We start from the raw sequence: 24,710 nt of genomic DNA, 5'->3' as shown, positions 1-24,710 counted from the left end.
AGAATAACAGAATATCCCCAGGACAATCCCAAGGATCACACCCTGTGTCTGAGAATATTGTCCAAACACTCCTTGAGCTCTGCCAGGCTGGTGCTGTGACCACTTCCCCTGGGGAGCTGTTCCAGTGCCCAGTCACCCTCTGGATAAAGAACCTTTGCTCAATACCCAACCTAAATCCCCCCTGACACAGCTTCAGGCCATTCCCTTGGGTCCTGTCACTGGTCACCCCAGAGCAGAGATCAGTGCCTGCCCCTCCTGTTCCCATTTTGAGAAACGTGTGGACTGTGATGAGGTCTCCCCTCAGTCTCCTCTTCTCTAAGGACACCCTTTTTTTGGCGGCATTTTTTGTTCCAAGCCTTTGTGTGGTTCACTTATTTATGGTGTTGACATATTTTTCACCTAATAACTGTTATTACTGCTTTGAAGAGAAGGTTTACAGTGACAGTATCCTGTAAAAGCACTCAAACATTAGACTGAAAGAGTAAAATTAAAAAAAAAACCTCCCAGCTGAAGTTTATCATTCAGTATGATTGTAACCTAGCTTAGCATTTAAAACTAGTCTACTTTTTAATGGTTTTTATAATTTCAAAACATTAATTTAGATGAAAGATTATTCTCAAGCCTGAATCATATTAAGAACTTCTGGTTGTTTTTCCCCTTCCATAGAATAATACTATCTTATTTCAGATTAGTTTGTTCTGCAAACCATAGCTAAAGTAATTGTGATTACCGCAATAGAATGTCTGCTATGGATATTGTGGGATAAAAAGGAATTGTAAGGTGACAAAGATATAGAGTACCGAGTATGATCAGATAATTAGTTTGCTTCTACTGTCACAGGAAAGCTGTTTGTCTGTTGTTGCAATTTGCATTCTTAGAAGCAGGTACTTTGTTCTGTTCTTCTTAATTTCACTCTGCGATAATTCAGTGCAACAGTTGCCTTTTTTCCCCTCACTATTAGCATATTGTTTTCTTTTTACATGAAATATAATCTTTGGTTAGTGGCTGTAGCACTATTTGTGCTGCCAGATGGCAAATGTGGAGGCACCCAGATGTCCAGAGGGCGCTGCCAGGGGCCACAGAGGAAGCTGCCAGCAGCCAAGGCCATGGTAGAAGGGTGATTAGGGAACATGAGATGGAGGAAGGAACTGTAGATCACATTTTAGGGGATATGGGATACACATCCATTGGGAAGCCAGGATCTATTCATTTTGCTGCTCATGCAAACAGCGTGAGACAGAGTTGCTGTATGTTTCTGACTCAACCTCAGGTGGTATTGACAATCTGAAAGCTCTGTTGGTGTTGCCTTTATCCCTTTAATGAGGGTAAGGTGTGAGCCCTTTAACCAGGGCAAAGTATGGGGAGCACACATTGTGTGCATACCAAAGTGTATGTGGATTTTCAATAGGAAATTATGAAATTTAAAACCCATTAAGCATAAAATCAGTCCTTCTGGCGAAATTCCCTTTGAATTGCATAGTTATTCACAAGGGCTTCCTGGGCATGGGGCAAAATTTGGATGTCAAAATTTTGTGAGCTCTAGTCCCCCTGCTATTTTTCCAGGTCCAGGTCTGGGGAGTTCACACATTCATGCTCACTCACACTGGCAGGTGTTTTATTCTGTTCTCTTCTGAAGCACAAGTTTAGGGGTTGCAGTCCCAAAAGTACATTTAAACATGCCTGGTATAGACTAGTACTTGAAAATTGTGTGTTCAGGGAAAATGTGGAGAAAGAATAAAGGTAAGATGCTTTTATTGAGAAGAAAAGGCTTTAATTATGGGACTTGTGGTACTGACTTAGTTGCTGGCCTTTGATGACTTGCACAACAGCTTTTTCTAAACACATGAATGACAGAAGAGCGTATTTTTTCAATTATGTTTCAGTTCAGACACAACTTTTCACAAAAAATATAGCCCATTATATTTGGTTCACTTCTATCATGTTTTCTTCCTGAATAATTATATCAAATTGATTCTCTAAGAGAAGAGGAATATAAAAATAGCTAGTACCATGGTAGATCAGTTTAAAAAGAGAAATATACTGAGTCTAACTAGGACTCAGAAAGAAATGACCAGAAGAAAGATCACCTTCATTAGTATGTCAGTTTTTATTTACCAAAATCATCATTTTTCAAAGTCAGTGTTCCTTCTTGTTTCCACAAAAACTAGCTCGGCTTTTTGTGATCTACAGAAATGTTGGAGTGCCTTTGTTAAGAAAAAATATGTTGGCAGGTGGCAGCTGTGAGAGCACTTGAATTTGGCTTCCAGGCTGAATTTTCATCTGTGCTCTGGACTGAAAAGCAGAGGCTGAGATCCGTGCAGTTGGGCTGTGACTAGTCACTGTGCTCTATGATGACTTTTATTACTTCGGCATGAATCTTTGGACTTAATTTTAGGTCCAGTGAGTCCAAGCCTTGATTATTTGTGTGATTGCCTATTCTTATGACAAGAACAGGAAATGTGTAGCTCTTTCTCCTGCTGGAAATATAAACCCTGCAGCTGCTGGCTTTGAGCACCCTGTTCTTCCTGAGCTCTGTTTGCATGCCCACCTTGATTGAACATCCTGTGGAGCACAGAGGAGGCTCCTCATGGAACTGCTTCAAGCTGTGCATGCTTCAGACATGAGATTAAAAAAAACTTTGAGATTAATTTTTCCTTCTGGAGCCATAGAATCCACTAAGGTTTTGTGTACATAAGTATTTGAATCTTGCAATGTTTCCTTACCTGACTTAAACATCTTTTATTCATGTTTTTTAACTGCACTTTGTGCCTGGCTAATGAATGAATGTTTCTTTTTTTGTTTTTTAGCATTCTTCTTGATGAAGAGGGTCACATTAAGATAACAGGTATGTGAGAAACAGAAAACTTTATGCCTATAAGCTGATTTTTTTTCCCTACAGTATATTTTATGCATCCTGGTTGGAAGGAGTTTGCTTACAAAAACTAGAAGCCAGAAGAGTTTGAGTGTTGAGCTTCTGTGTCAGTTTGTCAGCCCCCCTGCTGCACAGCACATGGAGAACATAGCATTTTCTTGGTAAAATTGTGCTCTTGACTGATGTGAAGCAGACAGGTTTGGCTGCTTGCCACTGTGGATGGAAGGATGCTTCCAATATGACTATTTGATCCAGGCAGAGGATGGTTGGAAAGACATCCCTTTCCCACTCTAGAGGCACTGTCCAGGCAACCTTTTCACTGGTGTAATCTGGGATTAGTATTCCTAGTACTTTGGAATATAGCTGCACAGGAATCCTTGCTAGCATTGCCTTCACCAAACCTGAGCTGTATATATCTGCTTATTTAAACTACCTTCTGCCTTGAGCCAGAGCCTCATTCTGCACAGGGAAAATTATATTCATATTTTCAGGGTGTATTAACAAGTGCTAGGCACCCCACCTAGGCAGGGCTCCAGCACACTCGTGCCTGTGGCACAGGGACAGGAGGGCACTTCACCAGCTGGTTGGCGTGTTTTGTTCAAACAATTTAAGGCAGCAAAAGCATAAATAATAATTTTTAGAGAGCTGACGAGCCCTGTTCTGCTTCAATTTGTGTAGATTTTGGTCTGAGCAAGGAAGCCATCGACCACGACAAGAGAGCGTACTCGTTCTGCGGGACGATCGAGTACATGGCCCCCGAGGTGGTGAACCGGCGCGGGCACACGCAGAGTGCCGACTGGTGGTCCTTTGGCGTGCTCATGGTAAGGCACAAACCCTGCTCATCTGCTGCAGGGGGGGCTGGGGGAGGCTTCAGATCCCTCTGATAAAATTGCAGTGTCAGGGAGGTTTTTCGGAGGGGTTTTGTGTCAGTGTAGGACGCGAAACGACACGATGCGGACTCGCTGCTCTTCCCGAAGTGTCACAGACATCTTTTATGAAAAATAATTTCTTTAAGATTTTTCTTCTTGAGAAGATGAGAGGCTTCAGGAACAAAATTTAAATAATGATTATCTGCTGCTGTGGAATGCAACAGGTGGATCTGTGATTGGTCTCATGCAGTTGTTTCTAATTAATGGCCAATCACAGCTGGCTTGGACTCTCTGTCCATGCCACAAGATTTTGTTATCATTCTTTCTTTTGCTATTTTTAGCTAGACTTCTGCTGAAATCCTTTCTTCTATTCTTTTAGTATAGTTTTAATATAATATATATCATAAAATAATAAATCAAGCCTTCTGAAACACAGAGTCAGATCCTTGTCTCTTCCCTCATCCTCGGACCCCAGTGAACACTGTCACACGAAGGTAACAAGGGACCTTTATTTTTCTGACTCCAGCATTTATAGATTTCCAAAAATGACAGTGGATTGGAGGGTGCAAGTGCCACCTCTCCAATCACAGTGGACAAACCAACAGTCTATCAAATTTCTTCTCTTCTATGAAGGAACGCAAAACAATAAGTTATTTACATAAAACTCTATGAGAAAGTTAATTACAAGAATATAAACATCAGAAGGCTTCGAAAATCTTAAAACATCAGGACGACAGTATTGCACTCTCCTCATGCCAGCCTTTTAAAATGACATGTTCAGATGCTATCTTGCCCCCCCTCAATCTGCACCCCTCCAGCCTCTTCAGTCTGTGTGCTGTTGTTGCTGAGGCAGATGAAGGAAAGGTCAGGAAGTTGGTTTGTGACGCTGTGATGTTTTCTCAAAGCTGTATGAACACTGTAAGTTTTTGGAAGCGTTGTTTTATCAAGCATGGTGCTGTCCCTTGAGCCCAGACCCCAGGCACCTGCTGCTCTCACAGGGCTGTGTTTGGATAACAGAGCTGGTGCTGCTCTCTGCTGAGGTGTGCAGGCTGCAGATCCCCCCTGTGCTCAGGGCATGGCCATCCCCAGCCAGCTGTGGCTCACAGGGCGCCTCACCATGTTTGTCACAGCAGAACCAGAGGCAGAAATTAGCATAGCAATGTGCTCTTACAATACAGACCCATTTCCTGTGGTATGGGGGCTGATTTTGGTAGCTGTGTATTGCACTGCATACCAAAATCCATAGAATATGTTTAAATTTTGTTCACATGAAGTGCACTACTGATGCCACCAGAGGAAGCATGGGAAGCAGTGTGAAAAGCAGTGAAAGTTTGGGTTGGGAGGGCCTACATCACTGATCTAGCAAGTTGGCAGCAGTAAATCTACGTAAATATTGTAATTTTTTGCCTGAATTATAAAAGGAGTGGAATATCCTTACCTCCTGTGGCCACAAATCTATTTGGGGATACTCAGCACTCTTAAACTCTGTACATTTATTCACAAAAATCAATAGAGTATGTTTCACAGAATAAAATCTATCCCTACCCTTTAACTTTTTTATTATATATTTGTTTTTGGTGAATGGCTGAGTCTTCTCACTCTTTGTCTCCCATTAAAAGATGGTGCATATGGTGTATAGATTGTTCTTCTTTCACCAGCTAATAAACTCTTCATAAACTGAACTATTCCTCCCTGGGTTGTGCTAGGGTTGCTTTCTTTTTTTTTTTCCTTTCCATTCCTCTTTTCAACTCTCCTCTAAAGATTCAGCACATTAGAATCCCTATAAAGGGAGATGAATTAAAGAAAGTAAAACCCTTTTAACTCCAAGCTAATGTTTTAAGCATTTAAGTGTTACCAGATATCTTAGAGAAAAATATGTCAATCAGTTCAACCTTTTTTGCTTTTCAACATTTATCTGGTTGGGACCAAAAAACGTTTATTTCCACACACTGAACAGCTGGGAGGATTTTCTGATTCTGTCTTTCCCTCTGCTCTTTTTTCCTTGTTTTCCTTGTTCTGTCATATGTATGTTCTATTATGGAAGCTTTTTTTTGGTCAGTCAGAAAAACTGAAAATAATTAAATTGTATACAAATTATTTATTAGCTTTTCTTCCTAAGCACTTTGCAGTATGGTGTAAAATAGATGAAGAAAATACACCAGTTGATGAAATATACATAGACTCAGAAGAAGTGTATGTGATAGTGTAATTTTCATGTCTAAAATTGTTAATCAAAAAAGGGAATGTATTATGCCTATAGTTATAGCATGGCCTGTATCTTCCTCATCATCAGAGCAATCAAACTCTATTTTCTGTTCTGTTCTGTGAAGAGGGATTGCTGCTTCTCTCGCCAACCCCCACTGACCAGGGCACAGACTAGAATCAAACTGAATGATCCTTGCACACTCCTTAAATGTGGCATGTTGCAATTATTAATAGCAAAAGAAACTTGTCTGAAAATGACAAAGTTCTGGTCTTATTTACTAATTTTGTCATTAATTATTTTGTGAATTACTGTTCACCAGGATTTTTATTGTCAACAACAGTAAAACTTCATTTACTGCCAGCTGGTCTTTGACACAGGCCACACAACTGAAACTGTTACCTGCTCTGTTTGTTTGCTGCTCAGTTTATTTGAGTTTTTTTATGGTAGGTTACTGTATGTGAGCAGGTACATAAATCTTAAAATTCGCCCCTTCCAGCATTCCCAAGGACAGTCCCTGCTTCTCATTAAGTATGTGGTGATGACTGCTGAAACACTTCTATAATTTCTGCTGGTGAATTTATGTGCTTTATCATGACCAGACAGTTTTTCTTTTCTGCCTTTCTGTATCTTGCTCACTGCATTGGAGGTTTTGGATAGGATATACTCTGCAAAAGCATTGCATCAAGAGATCTTGATGTACAATTGTTAAAAAGTTGGATGTGTAACTAATACCTTTGAAGCTCCACTGCAAGACTCTTGAAGCCCACACTGCCATCTCTGAAGCCCAGATAAACTGGTCTGCCTGATCTAACATGTACAAACCTCTTGGAAGGCCTCACAAAGCAGTGCTTCTCTAGTTCATCTACCAGCTGATTTACAAGGTGACAGACCTTATGGAAGTTGTATCTCTTTCTCTTGAGAAAAAAAACCACTCTACACCTTTGAGAGTAATGTGAGCAGAGAGGGGAATGTAATTAGAGAAATGGCTGTGATGACTTGGTAGCAGTCCCAAACCAGAAAAAATGTGTTCATATGTGTCAGCAAGTAATTAAGTCTTCACAAGAAAAGAAAATGTCCCTTTGGTATCCAAAATATTCAGCTCTGTACTAATTTTGTAGTAACGATACTGTGACATTGGACAAATCAATGCAAGACATCAAATATCAATCTTTTTTTACAAAATCCTCTTATTACCCTTTTTTTATTCCCAGTGCAAGAGATGGTCTTAATGAACATTATTTTGAATGTCTTTGCTTGTTGCTATGTTAAGGGGTTCAATCCTTTGTGAGCACTAATTCATTATGTTTCACACACACAGATAATGAAAAATATTCAATGCATTTTGCAAGTATTAAACTGAGTGCTTGAGCAGTTCTCAGAAACCTGGAAAATGGCTGGAAGTGTTGAGAGGACAACCTGACCATTCTGATGAGAGTGTCTGTCTCTGTTTTCCAAAACAGAATGGTTTCAAGTTTCTTTGTAACTCTGGGTTTTATCCTGTGCTCACAAACTTCAGAATACTTGGACTGAAGTAGTTTGCACAACCTTCTCTCCTTCCATCCATTAGGAAGATTCCTGTGGTAGTTACCCAGGCTGAGGATTTTTTTCTCACTCATTATCTTCTCCAATAACCTTCCTGGGTCACTTCTTGAATCCTGAATTTCCTCAGGAAACGTGGCACTCTTTCCCAAGGTCTTTGCACATGTATATCTTCTGGGAGGTGCTCATGCTTTGCCTACTGAAATTGGAGACTGCCCTGAAAACTAGAGAAAGGGAGCACTGCATAGTGAGTATATTGAGAACTCAGCAGGGATTATGTGGCTCCAGAGGCCCATTGAGCCTAATGCTGTGGTTCTCTAAATAGGCAGCTGAACTGGAACAAAGAATATTTGCCTTTCTTGCACTTGCTTTGGTAGAGAAAGAAAGTCAAGGTTGGAGAGAGGTGCAGCCTTCAAAAGTCTAACAGAAAGTGGCCCTCCAAAAACACCTGGGAAGTGAATTGGTGGGATGGAAGGAGCAAACAGATGGTTTCCACAGATTGGGAAGTAGGGAAAATGAAAATTGAGCCCCCCAGCAAAACTATAGGGACTGCGTTAATAGACAAAAATGCTGCAGAGTTCATTCACTCCTAGGCTCAGCTTCTTGTCAGCCTTCTGTGACCCCCTCTCTGTTTGTGTGCATGAGTGTGAGCAGCATATTCTCACTTCTGTTTTCATTTTCAGATTTAGCAAGATTTTTGACTTTTTGGAAAAATCAGCAGGAAAACAGGTCACTGTGCAGTGAAATGATAGCTTTAACTGATGAAATGAACAATTTCAATCTTTTTTCAGTCTTGTTCTTTCATTTTGAACCTTCAACAGATTTAGTCAGGACTGCAATTGAGAAACTAGTGCTTTCTTGCAGATGCTGCTTAGCTAAGTTCATTAAAGCAAAAAGCTCTGGTGCACTTCACTTACATGGCTGCCTTTCACTTTAAATATTGATGCTAACTGCATTTCTTCTGAACGTGAATTAATCTCAGCATGAGGCCTGCACAATTGGAGATGTGGTAACAAAGTGCTGGCCATTACAGCAGCACAGTGAATGTTTCCTGTAGCCTCCAGAGCTGTCATTCCCCCTGCTCCCTCCTGCACCTTAAGTTTCTTCCAGATTCCTCCCTTCTTGTTTCCATCCCTTGCAGCCATGGTGCATTTGCAGGTATTCCTGGGATATTGGGGTGGGTGGGAACTACAGTCCTTTCCCCCATAGCCACAGACCAAGCTCACTAAATTAGATTTATTGTAATAACAACGTAATGTGAGCAAGTGTAAGTGAACATTAGGTACTTAGCGTGAGCATAAACGCTCTAGAAATCATGAGGAGGGTTTGGTACAATCTGTACCATTTCTGCTGCTGCCCTGGGAAACCATGTTCCCTGCCCTTCACTCACAGTCCCATTTGATCAGAACTAGGCTGTAATAGGACAGAATTACTTTGAAAATGGTATTGAAGCTCCAGTGTCATCTAGGCAGGTTTAAAAATTCTGCCCCATTATGTTTCTTTGTAGAAAACGAGCTGCTTTCCTCCAGGTCCACAGGAAGGTCTTTTCTTGCCTCTCCTAACCCAAGCAGAAGTGAATGCATTTGTTTTTCCAAATCTTGTTTATATTTGGCAGCCATATAAATTTGTTTAAAGTGGTTTTATTTGTGTTTCTACTATGCATTTTAGTGCCTTGAGGTAATTTGTTACTAATGAAGATTAATCCTTCAATTAACTGTATTTAGTTAGTTATCTGGCTTCTAAACATCTCCTCTGCCCTTCTCCCAAAATTAGCATAGCAGCTTCACCATTAGTTTTCTTCTGTTTTCTATATTTTTCTTCTGGTATAGCTGTATATTTAATCTGGGCAAGGGGAAGGGTCGGGCTGTGGGACAGTCTGACACAAGTTTTGGTAATGAAAGAATCTTTCTTAGGACAAAGGTGCTTTCTGGGAGCGCTGTGATTTCTTGTGAGATAAGGTACAATAACTATGTAAAGCTAGAAGAATCTTTCCTGCCTTAATAGGTATTTACTTATAGCAATGGGTATTAATTATTAGATTAATTAATTGCACTAATTAATTAGCTTACTATAGCAGAAGAGATCCAAAGCCTGAGTGACAGACACAAACAAGTAACAGTTCAACTTACCCTCAATGGGCACAATTTTCCTTTGTGTCCAAGCTGAATTATGTTCTTGATGTCTTTATGTTTGGTGTTGCACAGCCTTCAGCCTCCCTCAGTCAGAGAAGGCAGCTGCCACTCCATAAAACACCATGGTGAGAGCTGTGTGAAAGACCTGGTGCTGAACCCAAGTTAGGCAAGCTTCTTCAGCTGGGGCTCTGTCTTTTTTTTCACTTCTTACAGATGTGAAATTCCTGTCAAATTTACTGAAAGCACTAATGTGTCTCCAAGGAACCATAACTGATTGATGTTTCAACACTTGATTTAGGCAAATAATTGATGATGGCTGTTGAGTTTTGCTTTGAGATTTGGGTTCGGTTAAATGTGACACTTTTGAGATTCATCACTGAGAACAGCCAGAGGAACCAAAGCAGGAGAGAAAAGGCACACACAGAAGCCTTGAGAATGTGAGGTTTAGTCTTGTTTCTCCTGCAAAATATCAGAGAGGCATCTCTGAGTGTTGCAAATACACAAAGAGATGATTTGACTCAACCTAAAAAGGTGGGGAGTGGCATATCAAATCCGTTTTCCTTGCATGGTAGAGCATGCCAAACACCTAAGAAGAGCCATATCCATGTAGGATAAGAGTCCCTCCAAGCCAAATACCTCATTGGTCATAAAACACATGCTGGAGGAAGCACCATATGTGGCAGTTCTTCCCAAACATACCAAAAGTTGACAACAACAATCAGTGTAAACAGTTTGTAACACATCTCTGGAATGGAACAGTCATCCACACTTGCTGTGACATTTTTTTGTGTGCACAGGTTGTTGGATCATTTCTTTTCCTCTAGTTTTCAGTTGTGTTGGAAATAGAAGATGGATGTGGTCAGCTATGCAGACCATCCCCATGCACATTTGATTTACTATTTTGTTGCTACTCCACAGTTTGAGATGCTGACGGGATCATTACCCTTCCAGGGAAAAGACAGAAAGGAGACAATGGCACTCATTCTCAAGTGAGTATCAAAACTGCTTTCATTCTTCTAACTGTGAGTTAACTCTACCCTTGGGAGACTCCATAGGACCCAAGTATTTGATGAGTAGAGAATAATGATGGGTGTAATGAACTTTCCAAAGCCATGCAAGGTGTGAATTTAGTAAGACATGCAAAGCTGATGCCTGTGTTTAAAATTGCCTTCAGATTAAACAGTAGGAAGTGAATTACTGAGAGGGCCTACAAAACAAATTTATCTTACTTTTTGTGGCAATGTCAGTATCCTCAGAATGTGGGAAAGTCAGATTTCTGCAGAACATCTTATATTTTGCTGTTGCCAAATATAAGATGTTTCAAATCTTTTCCTTTGCAGTGTCCCATTCATTTAATGTTAAATGGAGACAAAAGTATCTGAAGCTCAGCTTTGCTCTCTAGTGCATTTTTTTGTGCAGTGGTGAATAGCCAAGACAAAAGTTTTATTCTCTTTAAACAGTATGCAGTTTAGTATACATTTTTTTCATAAAGTTTGATTGTTTAAATTCCTCTTGATTCCCTAATTTATTCTAGCAAACTGAAAAAGTGAAAAAATTTTGTAGGAAAATTAGCTATTGAGGTTGCAGAAGTTTTATGGGATTCATTAGAGCTGCTCTGCCTCTAGTGAAGTCAGTGGTAAAACCTTCCTTAAGATCAGCAGAATAAGATCATCTCACTCTGCATTATGCTTAGGTAGCCTTTGGTCACGGATTTCATGTGTCTGCCCATCCTGATTGCTACAGTTCAGCTGTTTCCACCACATTGGGATGGAAAAAAAGCTTGAAAAATCTATTTTCTTTTCAAGTGTTGTGTTCTTTCAGAGCCAAGCTGGGAATGCCACAGTTTTTGAGCATAGAAGCCCAGAGCCTGCTGCGAGCCCTCTTCAAAAGGAACCCCTCCAACAGATTAGGTACGTGTGGTTTGGTCAGCACCTTCCTTATGTGCTCCCTGCCTTGTCAGGGGTGAGCTGTACCTCTCAGCTCATCTTTTCCTGTGGTTATCCTCCTCATTAGGTGGCATTTGGCATTCCTTCCCAGGGCACAGTGAGCCTTCAGCATCACTAGAGGAATTTGTAAGGAGTACAGGCAAAGCATTGAAATCTAAAACAAGTTATTAACTTGTGTTTCATTTTTTTGGTAAAGAGGGTGAGTGAACTGCCAGCTTTTATGAATGATTTAAGGTACCTGATGTGTATGATAATACAGGGAACTGAGAAACAAGTGTGGTTTAAAATCTGTGTAATTTAGCTACAAATCTCAGGTTTCATCTCTCCCATTCTCAATCCTGTCTCATTAGGTTAGCTCTTGCAGTAGACTTTATTCTTTATTACCCAAATACATAATCTCCTTTTTACTGATGTTGATGCCTTGGAATGGCTACCTAGAACAGAGGCTAGACAGAGTTAAGAGAATAAAGTGGGCATTTATTAAAGGTCTTCAATAGATACACCTTGGGCAGTGCAAAAGCCTTGCAGAGGCTACACCCAAGATGGACAATGGTCATGAGTTTTTCAGACAGTATAATTTTGGTCTCTTTGCATATCAGGGGTTAATTCTCCAATTACAGCTTCGGGTAATGAAGCCATATTCCCCCAGCTCACTCCCCACAATTCACTTTTGTTTATACTTTTTGGCTGTGGTGTGTCCTTGGATCTCAGGCCTACAGGGATTGTTTTGTTTTGCAAAACGTGAAGACAGTTAACTGCACTTTATATGGAGATTCGACCTATGCACTGATGCATGATAGGATTGAAAGATATAAAAGCTAAAATCTTAAGGCATCAGTGTGTCTTCATCCTTTGTTTCAATTGTGGTAAACTTAATGTATATATTGGGTAATGTATCTGATGTCATCTGTACCTTTGTTTACAGGTTTTATTAAGAAATTAATTGCATTTGATGAGGTCATGGACAATGCCTGTGGCATGACTGCCACTGCAGATTTTGTCCTTGTTCCCCACAGGCCTGTGGGGACAGCCCACTCTAGCCCAGGGCTGCTGGCAGTGGGGAGCCAGTCCTGCAGAGTGTCACTGTGTCACTGTGGCCCCTCTCCTGCCAGGGGGATCCCTTGTGGCCCAAGAGGGAATGCCTTCCCATTTGTTTTACCTCTTCATCTAAATGGTAGCCTTGTATTCTGACATACTGCCAACACAAGAGTAGAAAAACACATTTTCTCAGCAGGTTTCAGTTGCTCTCAAGAAATTTGTTTTACACTGAAAAATAACGACTATTGGGATTTCTCTCTTCAGAAGAATTAGGTGCTGCACTAAATATTAACTTTTTCCCACTCCCTACCTCTGTTTCTTTCTGCTGTTTCCTCCTTGTCTCCATCTCTTGGATTTATGCTGCTCTGCATGTTTTGTGGCTTCTTACAAGTTGTTATCCATCCAAATGGAGCTCCAGTGAAGTCAGAAGGAGTTTCTGGATACCAGTCCTTAAAAAACTGCTCACTAAAAATTTGTTTTAGCCAAAACAGTTCTAGCCTTCATATTTTAATAATGGGGAATTGCTAGGAGTCAGGTTTTTAAAACCTGAGGTGTATTGAAGTATTGGGAAGGCTTGGAGGAAAGAGAGAAAGACAGAAAGAAAGAGAGAGAGAGAGAGAAAGAAAGAGAGAGAAAAAGAAAAGAAAGAGAAAGAAAGAAAGAAAGAAAGAAAGAAATAAAGAAAGAAAGAAAGACAGAAAGAAAGAAAGAAAGAAAGAAAGAAAGAAAGAAAGAAAGAAATTATAATATAAATGGGAAATAAAATCTTAAAGGGTAACAAAAAAATAGATCTTACTATTTCAAGGATAACAGTGGAAAGCTCCTGAAGGCATTCTCTGTTTTAACTGATTGAGAATCAGCACAAAGGAAGATGGAAAGGAACCTGTTGATAACAAAAGAAGAAAAGCATGAATAGTTGGCCTAGATACTGAACTGCAGTCAGTAGATAAAAGGACTGCTTCAGCCTTGTGGTTTTAGCTTTTTCTGGGAAAGGAATAAAAATATTTAAAGAAAAGTAGACCTAGACATCCTAATTTGAAAAATCTTACAAAAATTAATGAAGCATGCTAAAATAAATGAACCATATTCTGGATCAAACACTCTATATCAGACATTGTTTCATGAATCTGCAAATATGGAAAGTGCATTTAGTTCCAAAATCCAATTTTAAACATTTGCAAGATAAAAGATGCTCTTTTTGCCATTTGATTTTGGTGTCTTAACAAACAGAAGTAAAGATTGATGATGTATTCTGAAATTTTGCTTTGAAATTGTGTTTTGAAGCTTTGAATTAATAATGGAAGAAATATTAGGGTTGAAGCGAGTTAGACAAGACTGAAAAGAAACTTAGTAATCTGATTTACCCACTTCTCTTTTTAAGCCTGATTCCCATATTAACATTTGTGACGAATTTTTAAGGAATGGAACATCTTCTTTTGGTATCCCTGGTTTTGGGCACTTTTTGTTCTTTTCTGAGCCTATTTGCTGTTCAAATAGGCTGCATAGCACTGCTTTGGTAGTATTGCTCTAACAAATTTCAGATTATGGATAAGCATAATTTTAAATTCTTAAACTAACTGAATACCCAGACACATAAGGAGTAAGCACTCAGAAGTAAAACTTTAGGATGAAAATGTTAGTTTGTTGCATTTCCACGAACTAGGTAAGAGACTTGCTCGAAGGCCTGGATCTCTCAGGTGGATAAATGAGTTATTTATTATTTAACATTATTATTTAAGAAATAAATATTAAAAATTTATTTTATATAAAAAGCGTATTATCTAACAAACTCCCTACGCTGTTGAGCAGTATGAAGGTGTCCAGGGTCCTTATAATTGAGAAGCACAGCCAAGAAAGTTTAAAATAAAAGCATATGCCCATAGGCTCAGAGTAAAAGCCAAGGAAATCATTACTATTTTCTTAATCCCATGTTCTCAGGTATGATATATTCTGCTTAGGCACATAGAAAACTTCAGGCTTTAACTTTTTTAAATGATGAGTTCAAACAGAAAACAGCTTTCACGTTTGTCAGAGTGACTGTAAAGCTTTCTTTTAAACCTTAGAAAAGCATCTCAATAATTCTAGCTCACTAAAAAGATTCTGAAGCTGTAGAGACACTAAAATTTTATTGTCTGAAACTGAAAAGTCTTTCTGATGAATTTGGATATCCAAATAATCAACCTTCAGGCTTCTTAGGTCTTCTTTTTCTCCCTTAATATTTCAAGGCTCGTGTTGGCCATAATGATTCAGTAATCAAAACTAATTAAAAATAAAACATTCTACTCTTACTGTTTGCAGGCACTTTTATTGCAGGCATAAAACTTAGATAATTAAGTTCTCACTTAGTAATGTGAGCCTGATTTTATATAAATGCACTAAATGCACTCTATAATACATTTAAACTGGCAATCTGATCTGAAATAATTATTTATCTTCTCAGACCCTCATGGGACTGGATTGCATATAAGAATATTTCCAGGCAGTAGTTTGATTGTGCTGATTATTCTTGATTGATAGGTATGATTACCAATTGAAGTTGAAGTCAAAAAGCCCCAAACTCACTAGAAACCTTGAGGAAGGTGAAAGGTTTGTGGTTGTACAGTGTGCTGGTGCATGCTGTGCTTCAGATGTTTGCTGAATGCCCATCTCTATGCCAGGAAATGTCCATCCCCATGCAGGAGGCCTTTCCAGTCATGGCCTCTGCAGTGCTTTTCTTTTCTCCATGAAAGCGCATCTCTTCTCAGTACCCCTGTAGATCTGCAGGTGGTAGATGAGTGGCTGAAACACGCTGAGCAAATCCAGAGAGACTCCACTACAAGCACTGGTGCCCAGTGTGTCGCAAGGACTTTTGCAGTGGGATCAGGCTGTCCTCCTGGCTCCCAGAGCTGTTCCTGAATGCACCCTTGGGCCACTTCCCTGCTCCAGCTGAGGAGAGGGCCAGGCCACATGCTGCTGCCTGCAGCCACAGCACACAATCCAGGAAGGGGTTGTGGGCTGCACCAGCAATTCTCATGGCAGGGAAGGTCAGGGAGTAAAAACTGCAGGAAGTGCTGAACCTTCTCCATAGCCTAAAATCAGTTGCTAAGAATTGGAAGTGAGCCACTCCTTGCAAAATGAGGCTATTACCATCCTAAATCTCTTTAATATATTAAGCCCTTGAACTTTACAACATACTCTTTATGTCCCAAAGCTGAGATAGCCCCAACTGGGAAATAAAACTTTTTCAAACAAATGTCTGCCTCAACTGTCTGCTTGCATTTCTTACCGAACATTGCAGCCCCCACTGAAAGAAGTAGCTGAGGGTCAACTTTTTTTCTTAGTCCTTATTTGTGTAGGTTTGTGGGAAAAGGAAGAACAACAGTAGCAAAAATTGTGTGTTTCAAATGGATGATCTGAAAAAAAAGCATGTCATTCTCAACACACAATGACATGTCCATTAGGCTAAGCAAGAGAGAAAACAGAAGCAGTGGGGAAGGGGCAGAGCAGAGAAAATGGAATGCATTAGCAATTATCCTCAGTCTAGCTTATGCTACTACTGTCTTACAGTGTCTGAGCATTTATCCCAGCCCTGCAAAATCAGTCTGGCACTTGGGTTTCCTCCTGATGTGGTAAAGGACATTTACTGCACGTTGCAGTTTGCAATTGCCACCACTGAACTCAAAGCACTTTTCACAGATATTTCTTTTCAGAAGATTTGCTTAATGTATTTCTCTTCAGAGTAACTCTGTTGGTTTTGTCTTTCTGTTGGCATTGATAAAATCAAAATGAATCTGCCAAGGGAATCTTGCAGGCTTCAGACTGTGCATTGAACAAAAATATGCTAGGGAAGTAATAGAACAAGTCCTATTCTAAGACTTCTTCTTTTCTTGTTCAGTGCCCATGGACCACAACTGCCTAGGGGCAAGTAAGAACAGGATAAACATGTGTTGCTTCACCGAAGTTTTCTCCTACCCCATTCCTGTTTTAAGGTCAAGCAAGGGGTTTTTTGAGCCTCTTGTGGTTTGTTGATGAAGTAATCTTCAACAGATTTCTTTTCAACAGACTTTCCTGGCCTCCCCATGAACCCATATAAGTATTTTGCACCACATCATCTTTTCCAAGTAATTCCACATCACACAACTGTCTGTTTCCTGAGGAAACATCTCCAGGTTCTTCTGAACCTCATTCCTGTTGGCATCATTTAGTGGTCTATTTTATACTTCCTTGGTCATCTGTTTCCAGGCTGAAAAGTCCTGACTTACTCAGTCATTCCACAGCATTCTTTGTTGGCCTTTTTTGATTTTTCCTAACTTTAATACCATTTTACAGGGGATTATGCCAGCTACAATCTATACTCCAGTTGCTGAAACACAGCAGACTTACACAGTGACAGTGCAATGATGTTGTCACTTTTGTCCTCTTTTTCTTAGGTTTGATTTCATGTTGCGTTTGCCTAGAACTGTGTCTGTCACAACTTACAGACTCCTCAGTGGGGCTGATCACCTCTGAACACATAATTCTGTATTGCAGGCTAGGATTGTTCATCCTCATGTGCATCATTTGTGTTTGCCTGTACTGAAAGATTACTGGGATGGGGAATTAATCAGGAGATCATCCCTCTTCACTGTTTTCCAGCAGGCCTGCCTGTTATGTTTACAAAGTGTTTGCTTCCCATATCCACTCATCAGTGAATGTTAAGCAGATTATAGGGAGCAGTTCCTGATCATTGCATTTTGACAAACATTGATAACAGTCTTGTACACAAGGAGAGCAGCCATGACAATTTACCAAGGCTTCAGCTGACAAGGCCTTTGTAAAGCTGCTTGTAATGTTGATCTTTCCGAAGTATAAATATTGTATAAAAAGCCGAGTCCTCTGAGGTGCTGAGGGCCCCTTGCAAGGTGCTTAGCAATCCCAAATCCTTTTGATAATCAAAGTTGCTCAGCATGCTTGAGAAGAAGTAGGCTGGGTGTCCTTCAGGAACTGATTCCAGAATTGCAGTGCAAAGCCTTTGCTTCCAGAGTTTAATTCTCCTTGAAATGAAAGTGAAAGGTGCTAATAATAAGGTCAAATCCCCAAAAATGGCATTCTAAATCCTCTCTGACAGTTCTTCTAATTATTACTGAGTACTGGTTTGGTTCTCTGACAGCACTGAAGCAAATAAATTGAGCTAAAGGAATAAAAAAGTCAATATTCAGTGAAAACATAAGGCAAAAGTAATGAAGGAATTAGATTCATTACCAGATCTCAGAAGACTTTCCCAAAATTTCCTACAGTAATGTAACAGAAATTTAGTAGTGAAGGAAGCATAACACTGAGTGATGATTTTGGTACTCTGGTACTGTGAAGAGGGGGAACCTAAAACCCTGGCTTACCTCAAATCATTTTGGAGCCTTTTGGCATTTTGAGTCTATACTTGCCTGTAGTGCAGCTTTCTGTGCCAGTGGAGAACAGTAGCAAGTGTGGATGGAAAAGCTTGCCACTTCAGGTGGAGCCTTGCCAGAGTATTGGGACACCCTGGGGCCTTTCCTGACCGTGCTGATGCAGGCACTCTGCTGTGGCTAAAATCCCATGTCTCACCCAAAGCCTCAGTTAGAGAAAAGTAAAAGACCCTTGGAACCAGAGTCTCATTAATGAAGTGCCCTTGCCTGTATCTATGGCGCTTTATATGTGATGGCACTTTCACCATTCAGAGTTTCTTGACCAGAACTGTTTAGATGGGGACTCTGACTTTGTCAGAAGAAAAGTGAGGATGGGGAGGAAGAGTGGAGAAGAGACATCATGCAGCTGTCTTATAAGCATGACTTAATTTTGATTCTTTCATTCTCTTCTCAGGTGCTGGATTTGATGGAGTGGAAGAAATTAAGCGTCACCCTTTCTTTGTTACTATAGACTGGAATGTAAGTGGAGCAGCATTATTTTATTTTTGGCTACATTTTTTGAAAACAAGCTGCCATGCTTAGGAAAAGGATTACTTTCTCTAACACAGAGAGCCTAACTTCTCTAACACAGAGGAGTTAGAGCCTTTTCAGTGGGTGCCTCTGTCTCTCTTGCATGCATGTTGGCACCAGTACTCAAAATTGGAACAGTTGATCAAATTAAACATGATTCAAGTATGACATGTCAGATGTGATTAACAGAAGGGTAAACAAGGATTTATTTTATTGCTATCAGCTACAGCTCATAAAGGTGGTGGTGCAGATTATCTGAATATTTGATTTAGAGTCTTAAGAGGTTAAATCTTGCATTTTCAGCATCATAATTGTTCAAATTGACTTATTCTTAGACAAACCTGAAGGCAAAAATTTTTCATTCTTGATCTGGACATCTGCCAATGCACCAGAGCTGCTGTTTGCCACATCCCTTAGCATTTTCTAGTTTAATTTTATCTGACTTGTGTTATGGTATTACTGCGTCTCTTCAGTATTTGATGCATTCACTCACAAGTGATAGTACAAGAGGTAACATTGATGCAGTTCTTACCAGAAATTGTAGTAAAACTGTGTGAATTTATGTGACAGAGCCATTCTCAAATTGCTGCCTAAGACTTTGCCGAGAAGCTCATTTCTCTGTGAGAGAACATTTTGTGGTGCCCAGGTAGCCTTTGAAAGGCCCACAAACCCATTTATTTTCAAAAAACTCATTAGAAAAATCTAATTTGCGTTGCATGTTGAAAAGCTGTCATGACTCATAAATATATTAGAACATAATTAATGAAGGTGGGTTTTGAGACTTTCCTCTGTAGTCCAGCTGACTTTTAGAGCCATTAAATATGCTGTGAAGTCTGTGTGTCTTTCCTTTTCTGTTTCTTACTAATCATGAGATTCTATATGAAGACTTTACATTTATGAAAAAAGTAAAGGAAAATTTAAAAAACAGAGAATGCAAAGACTGGGGTTGTTGATGATGATTATAATTATTAAATCTAATATTAATATCAATAGCAATAATATTGTTTTCCATATTACCCCAATATCTCTGCAGTCCTCAGCTTTTCAATCAAAATACAGATCAGATAACTACATCTTGATGTAATAAGAAACACTGAAACAGTGAGAGGGTTTTTCTTCTGTGTTTGCTAGGGGAGCAGCTCACTTACTCATCATAAATAAATGAGGCTCTGCATCTTGGAAAGGTTTTCAGAAAAGTCAGTTCTGTCCCATGAGAATACTCAAGACCACCTTCTGTCATGATAATTGGTGATTGTTTCAAGCTCTGTTCTTTAGGGAACAATTTCATGCCTGTCCTAAGGAAACTCTACTGTCCTCCATCATTTGAAAAAGCTCTTATGGACAGGAAAATATCTACCACGAAGAAGATAGGTGTGCTTGAGCATGCCTTGGGGCTAGAGGGGAAGGTGAATTTAATTGCCTTTAGATGTGTTATCCAGGCCTCTGACTCTGCTGTGAAATATAGCTGTTAAAATCCATTTTAATCCAACATAATTAGTGCTTATTGCACTCTCTCAGAGACAGATCACTATTACACCGATCAGCTATCATCTTTGTAATATATTTCCTCGTTTTATTCTAATTTTTCAATCACTCAACGAGATCTTGGGAAGCTTATCTTGTTCCTGCAGTACTGTATGTATTTCAGAGCAGTGTGAGCCTGGCCCTGAGCTGAAGCCAGAACTTTGACTCTCAATAATCATCCAACCAGTTGTTAACATGTTGTCCATGTGCAGAAGGAGACCAGGGTCACAGAACAGAAATGGATCAGACATAGATGTTTCTATCTATAGCACTGATCTCTGTACAGTTGGAGGAGAAGAGTCCCTGGTGCCCTCATTTTGTTCTCCCATAATGTGTACAGAATCTCCCACATCAGTTTGCAGGCACTCAGCAAACAGCACTGTTGAGAAGGAACAGAAATGATGATTTACTTTATGCTTTGGCAATATAAAGACCTCACAGAGACTTTTGGAGAAGTTCTGTGCTACCTTAGCAGCTATGATAGACAGGACTGCTGTGACTGACAGCACAGAAAATTTCAGCAGCTGTGGTAAAACAACCCTCCACCAAAAGCCCCCTTATCATGAAGGGTAAGAATGGGTCAGTGTCTCCCAGAAATGCAGTGTGAAACAGGTTTGCTTTTAAGCATGGTTTTTCCTACAAGAGCGACGTGATAACCAGGAACAAAGCACCAGGTTGCATCATCTAATTTTAAAGAGAGATTCAAAACAGAAATGAGTTAGCTTTTTCCTTCTAAGTCATATGTGATACTAGAACTGCAGATGGAACCCTGTGACTCAGGCTTTCCTTTCACAGTATTTTCAAAGCTGTTCCCTTGGGGTTTGGATTGGAGCTGGTTATTTTCTCTGTTCCTGAAGTGTTTACCTGTTGGGGCAATCATTTCCCATTTTTTACTGTCTTCAAACAGACACAAGCAGATCCAGTGTCTGGTTTGGATGAACACCCAGTGGCAATAGCGCACACAGTGCAGAACAGCCCCTGTCACCGTGCTGCAGATGCTGCTGTGCTGTGTGACCACTGCAGGCAGAGAGGCACCAAAGGCAATCCTGGAAAACATCCATGTGGCCAGGGAACCCTCCTCCTCCTGGCCTTTCCCAGAAGCCATTCCCATGTTCCAGGGTGCCATCCTTCAGCAAAATTGCCAGCCACTTTAGGTTTAACTTCTGGCTAACTTCAGCACTAAATGAACTGTGGACAATCTGACACAGTTTTTTGCCCAGTCTTAAATGGTGGCATGAGACTTGCTAAGACTCACATTTTTACAGCTGTTACCCTGTAACAAAGCCCTAAGTTCCCACTTTCCAGAGTGAAAAATAGCTGGAGGTTTCTGCAAATACCAGTCTTGCTGCTCTGAGGCATTTAGCAGGCACCATGACGTAAATTCAATAGATCTGTTGTTAAATGAATGGACTGTCTTTCATGATCAAGGCTGGGATGCTCAGGAGAGAGATTAAATGTCCAGCTCCTTGACAGTTTTACCTGCTTATTAACCTTGCACCTCATTTTCTTCTTAAGACAAGCAGACCCAAAACGAGTTGACCTCAAATAATTTAAGTGATTGGCTCTGAGAAAGCACAGTCTGCTTACTGATTTTTTTACTACTGTTTCTTCTTTCCAGGTCATGCATAATGAATTTCTGGCTTTTCATTGAAAATGAAAGATGAAATCCCTTTTTGCAGACTCCTGTCTGAGGAGTGGGCTATAAACAGTGGTTTATGTTTGGATGACAGACTAAATTGGAACTAGAGCAAATGACATGCTTGAAAATGATTTGTCAAATGCAACTGAGGAAAGGAGTGGGAAGAAAGTGGATTCCAGTTCTTGTTCCTTTAATATTAATCAGAGATCAAACTGAACTGAAACTGTGAATTATTTAATTGCCAATTTTACCAACAGCAAAAAATTAATCCTAGGGTCTAAATTCTGCTAGCTTTTCAGTCATTTGCAGGCAATAACACTGAGTCATTAATCTAGGAGAGGACAAGAATTTCAGAATGTAGTTCATCCTTTTGTCTGCTTATTGGATTTGCCATGACGGGTATATGTATCAAGGGAGTTCGTTCTCACACTACAAGTGCACCACTGTGGAGGGCAGCATCTTTCTATTTCTAGAAGGTATCTGAGGAATAATTCAATTCTTCATCAAAGAAACTCAGTTGAGGAAATGACTAAATAGTTTTTAATGAAATTAAACCATTTTCTTTTTCTTGATATTTGTCAGACACACGTACAGGGCATTTACATCTCTGGGGTTTTTAGGAGTGTGTTGTTTTTTTTTTTTTTAATGATGAAAAATTAACTACCTTTAAATAAGAAGAGAAGGAAACACAGTGTTGCAGCATTTTATTACTAGTCTCTCTTGTGTATTACTTAAGTTCCAGCTGAGGAGGTGTTCAGATGAAGATCATGCTAGGGATGTGGGGGTATATTTTTAGAAAAGGTGAGTGGCACCTGGATGAAAATCAGTTTTTTCAAATAAAAGTGTTTTTGTCTGAAATCAAAAGGAAAGTCAGTAGAAGCTTGTAGTTTCTTAAACTGTTATAGTAATGGTTTCTAGTTAATTCATAGGTGCTTATTATGAAAGTTTCAGGAGGATGTGAGGGGTTGCTAGTCAGGAGCATGGATATGCATCCAGGCATCAATATTTAAATCAGTGTTTTCCTGGAGCCCATCTGCCTCGTTCTGTGGCTTATGCACTCCCTCAGCACAGCCTCTGGATCACTGTGTGATACAGTGATTCTTCATACCTGTCAGTCACATTTTTCTGTGCTGAGTCAATGCAGTTTAAACTGTGGCAGTTTAAAAAAATTGGTGATGGAATTGCTGGGAGCTTATTCTTAACTGGGAAAGAGAAATAAATAGTATTCTCCTTAAAACATTGAGGGCTAAGGAGTGCAATTCTCCTTTGTGGATGTGGAAACAATGTGGAAGAAAAAAAATCCTCAGCTTCTTATTCCTCTGCAAGACAACGAACATTATACAACAATGTATAATTTCAGCCTGAAATTTAAATGCTCCAGTTATCACTATGATACACAAATTCTATTTTAGATAGGAACAATATTAATAAGATGCCCCAAATAAAAATTGCCTAATAAGATGCCCCACGAGAAAAATTTGGATATCAAAACTGGAATTTAAACCAGGAAAACTGGGACCCTGTTCCCATTTAAACAGGTGATGGAACTCACTGTAACTTTTGCACACAGTACTAGGATTACCATGACTTAGAAAGTACATAACTGCTTAAACTTCACCTAAAGTTATGGACAGTCTGAAGAAATGGTTGAAAGCAAGAATTGAAATTTAGTTTGCTGTCATTTCCCACTCTGGTTGGTTTTTGCCAGAAGAAGTCACAGTCAAGGTACATCATCCCTGAATAATTTGGGGACTGTGGTAAGAGATAATATATTCATACATGTCCTAAAATTAGAAATATTCTTAAAACATCGAGAAGGATCTCAAATCCTCCAGGAGATTCTCTGTCTATGTGTATATAAAGCAATGGCTGTGATTCTTACTATTTGTTTAGATCAGCTTGTGCCACATTGAGTTTTGCAGTCTACAGGATGCAGGTCTTTAAAGGAAGAGCTGCTCTGCCTGCAGCAGCCTTTGTGTTTAATTGTGTTGGGCTGCTCTGTGGTTTAGGGGTTTGGCTTGGGAGGCTCACTCAGAGAACTGGAGCCAGTGTGGGATGGAGAAGTCCACAGATGATGCTACTCTGCTTTTCCTGGTCCTCAATGATTTCCTTTAGTTACCCTATGCAAGAGCTTGGGGGAAAAAATGTTTTAGGCAGCTTACCTTTTGCTGTTCTGTTGTCTAATTTCTATCACAAGTGGGTAAGGAAATGGAAAAGGGAGTCATCAGGGTTGTGCTCAAGGGGAATGCCTTTCACTCACACAGGCAACTTCTTTGTTTCCATCCCCTCCCAGAAAGCAAATTTGTGATTATAAATCTTTTGATGGCGTGTGACTCACGATCAATCTTAAATCCTTCCCTAGTAGTGGAGGATGTGGGTTAGGGATTCAAAATACAAATGTAGCTCCAGCAGCACTTAAGAAACTACAGATGGGGGAAAGAATTAAGAGGCCAGAGAGAATATGGTTACGATAATGAAAAGAGAGTGCAGTTCCTGAATGATGTACAGCTCTGAAACATTTTCCAATTTTTGGACCTCACAGGATGAGCTGTGCAGTTAATTCTGTGAGGAAGCATGTGCATGTGACCATATTGCTTTCTGCAGTAGTGAATTAAGACAAATAAAGGGGAGCTGGGAAGCAAATAGCCTTCTCAAGGTGAAATCCTAGCAGCAGAAAAACCTTCAGTAGGTGCTGAGTTCTCTTGTAAAGTTCTGTGCAGGCAGAAAAAGATGTATGTTAATTACTAGGTTGATACTGTTCAGCTGATGAGTGACACTTCCTGCATAAGATTGCAATTGGCTTTTAATTATTTGGAAGACTGGCTTTCCATTGTGGCTCACAGCAGTTATTCATCTCCTTCCCTCTCCGAAGACATGGAGCAGTTTTACGCAAGCAGGAACTTTTTATGGTGAAATGGCCATTAATTATTGCAGAGTCATTTCCAGCCTCACTGTTTCACTTTCCCAAGGAATCATAACTCAACCACTAATATATCCTTTATGTTAAGGTTTATG

The 24,710-nt window shown here is 39.9% G+C and overlaps 1 protein-coding gene across 2 annotated transcripts in view; it reads left to right on the top strand.

The window, feature by feature from the left end:
• Positions 1 to 24,710, top strand: part of RPS6KA2 (ribosomal protein S6 kinase A2) — a 276,800-nt gene that overhangs the window by 215,664 nt on the left and 36,426 nt on the right. For both annotated transcript variants that reach the window (XM_054279646.1, XM_054279647.1), the window contains 5 exons: positions 2,808 to 2,845; positions 3,551 to 3,693; positions 10,537 to 10,607; positions 11,440 to 11,528; positions 18,417 to 18,481. In XM_054279646.1, coding sequence (XP_054135621.1) covers positions 2,808 to 2,845; positions 3,551 to 3,693; positions 10,537 to 10,607; positions 11,440 to 11,528; positions 18,417 to 18,481 — 406 coding nt within the window. The remainder of the gene's footprint in view (positions 1 to 2,807; positions 2,846 to 3,550; positions 3,694 to 10,536; positions 10,608 to 11,439; positions 11,529 to 18,416; positions 18,482 to 24,710) is intronic.

This window comes from Melozone crissalis, unplaced genomic scaffold (genome assembly GCF_028551555.1).
Source record: "Melozone crissalis strain CALT ecotype California unplaced genomic scaffold, PUWL_Pcris_2 ptg000027l_1, whole genome shotgun sequence".
In the NCBI taxonomy this organism is placed as follows: domain Eukaryota; kingdom Metazoa; phylum Chordata; class Aves; order Passeriformes; family Passerellidae; genus Melozone; species Melozone crissalis.
The sequence above is the reverse complement of the archived record's forward strand: the minus strand, read 5'-3'. Positions and strand labels throughout refer to the sequence as shown.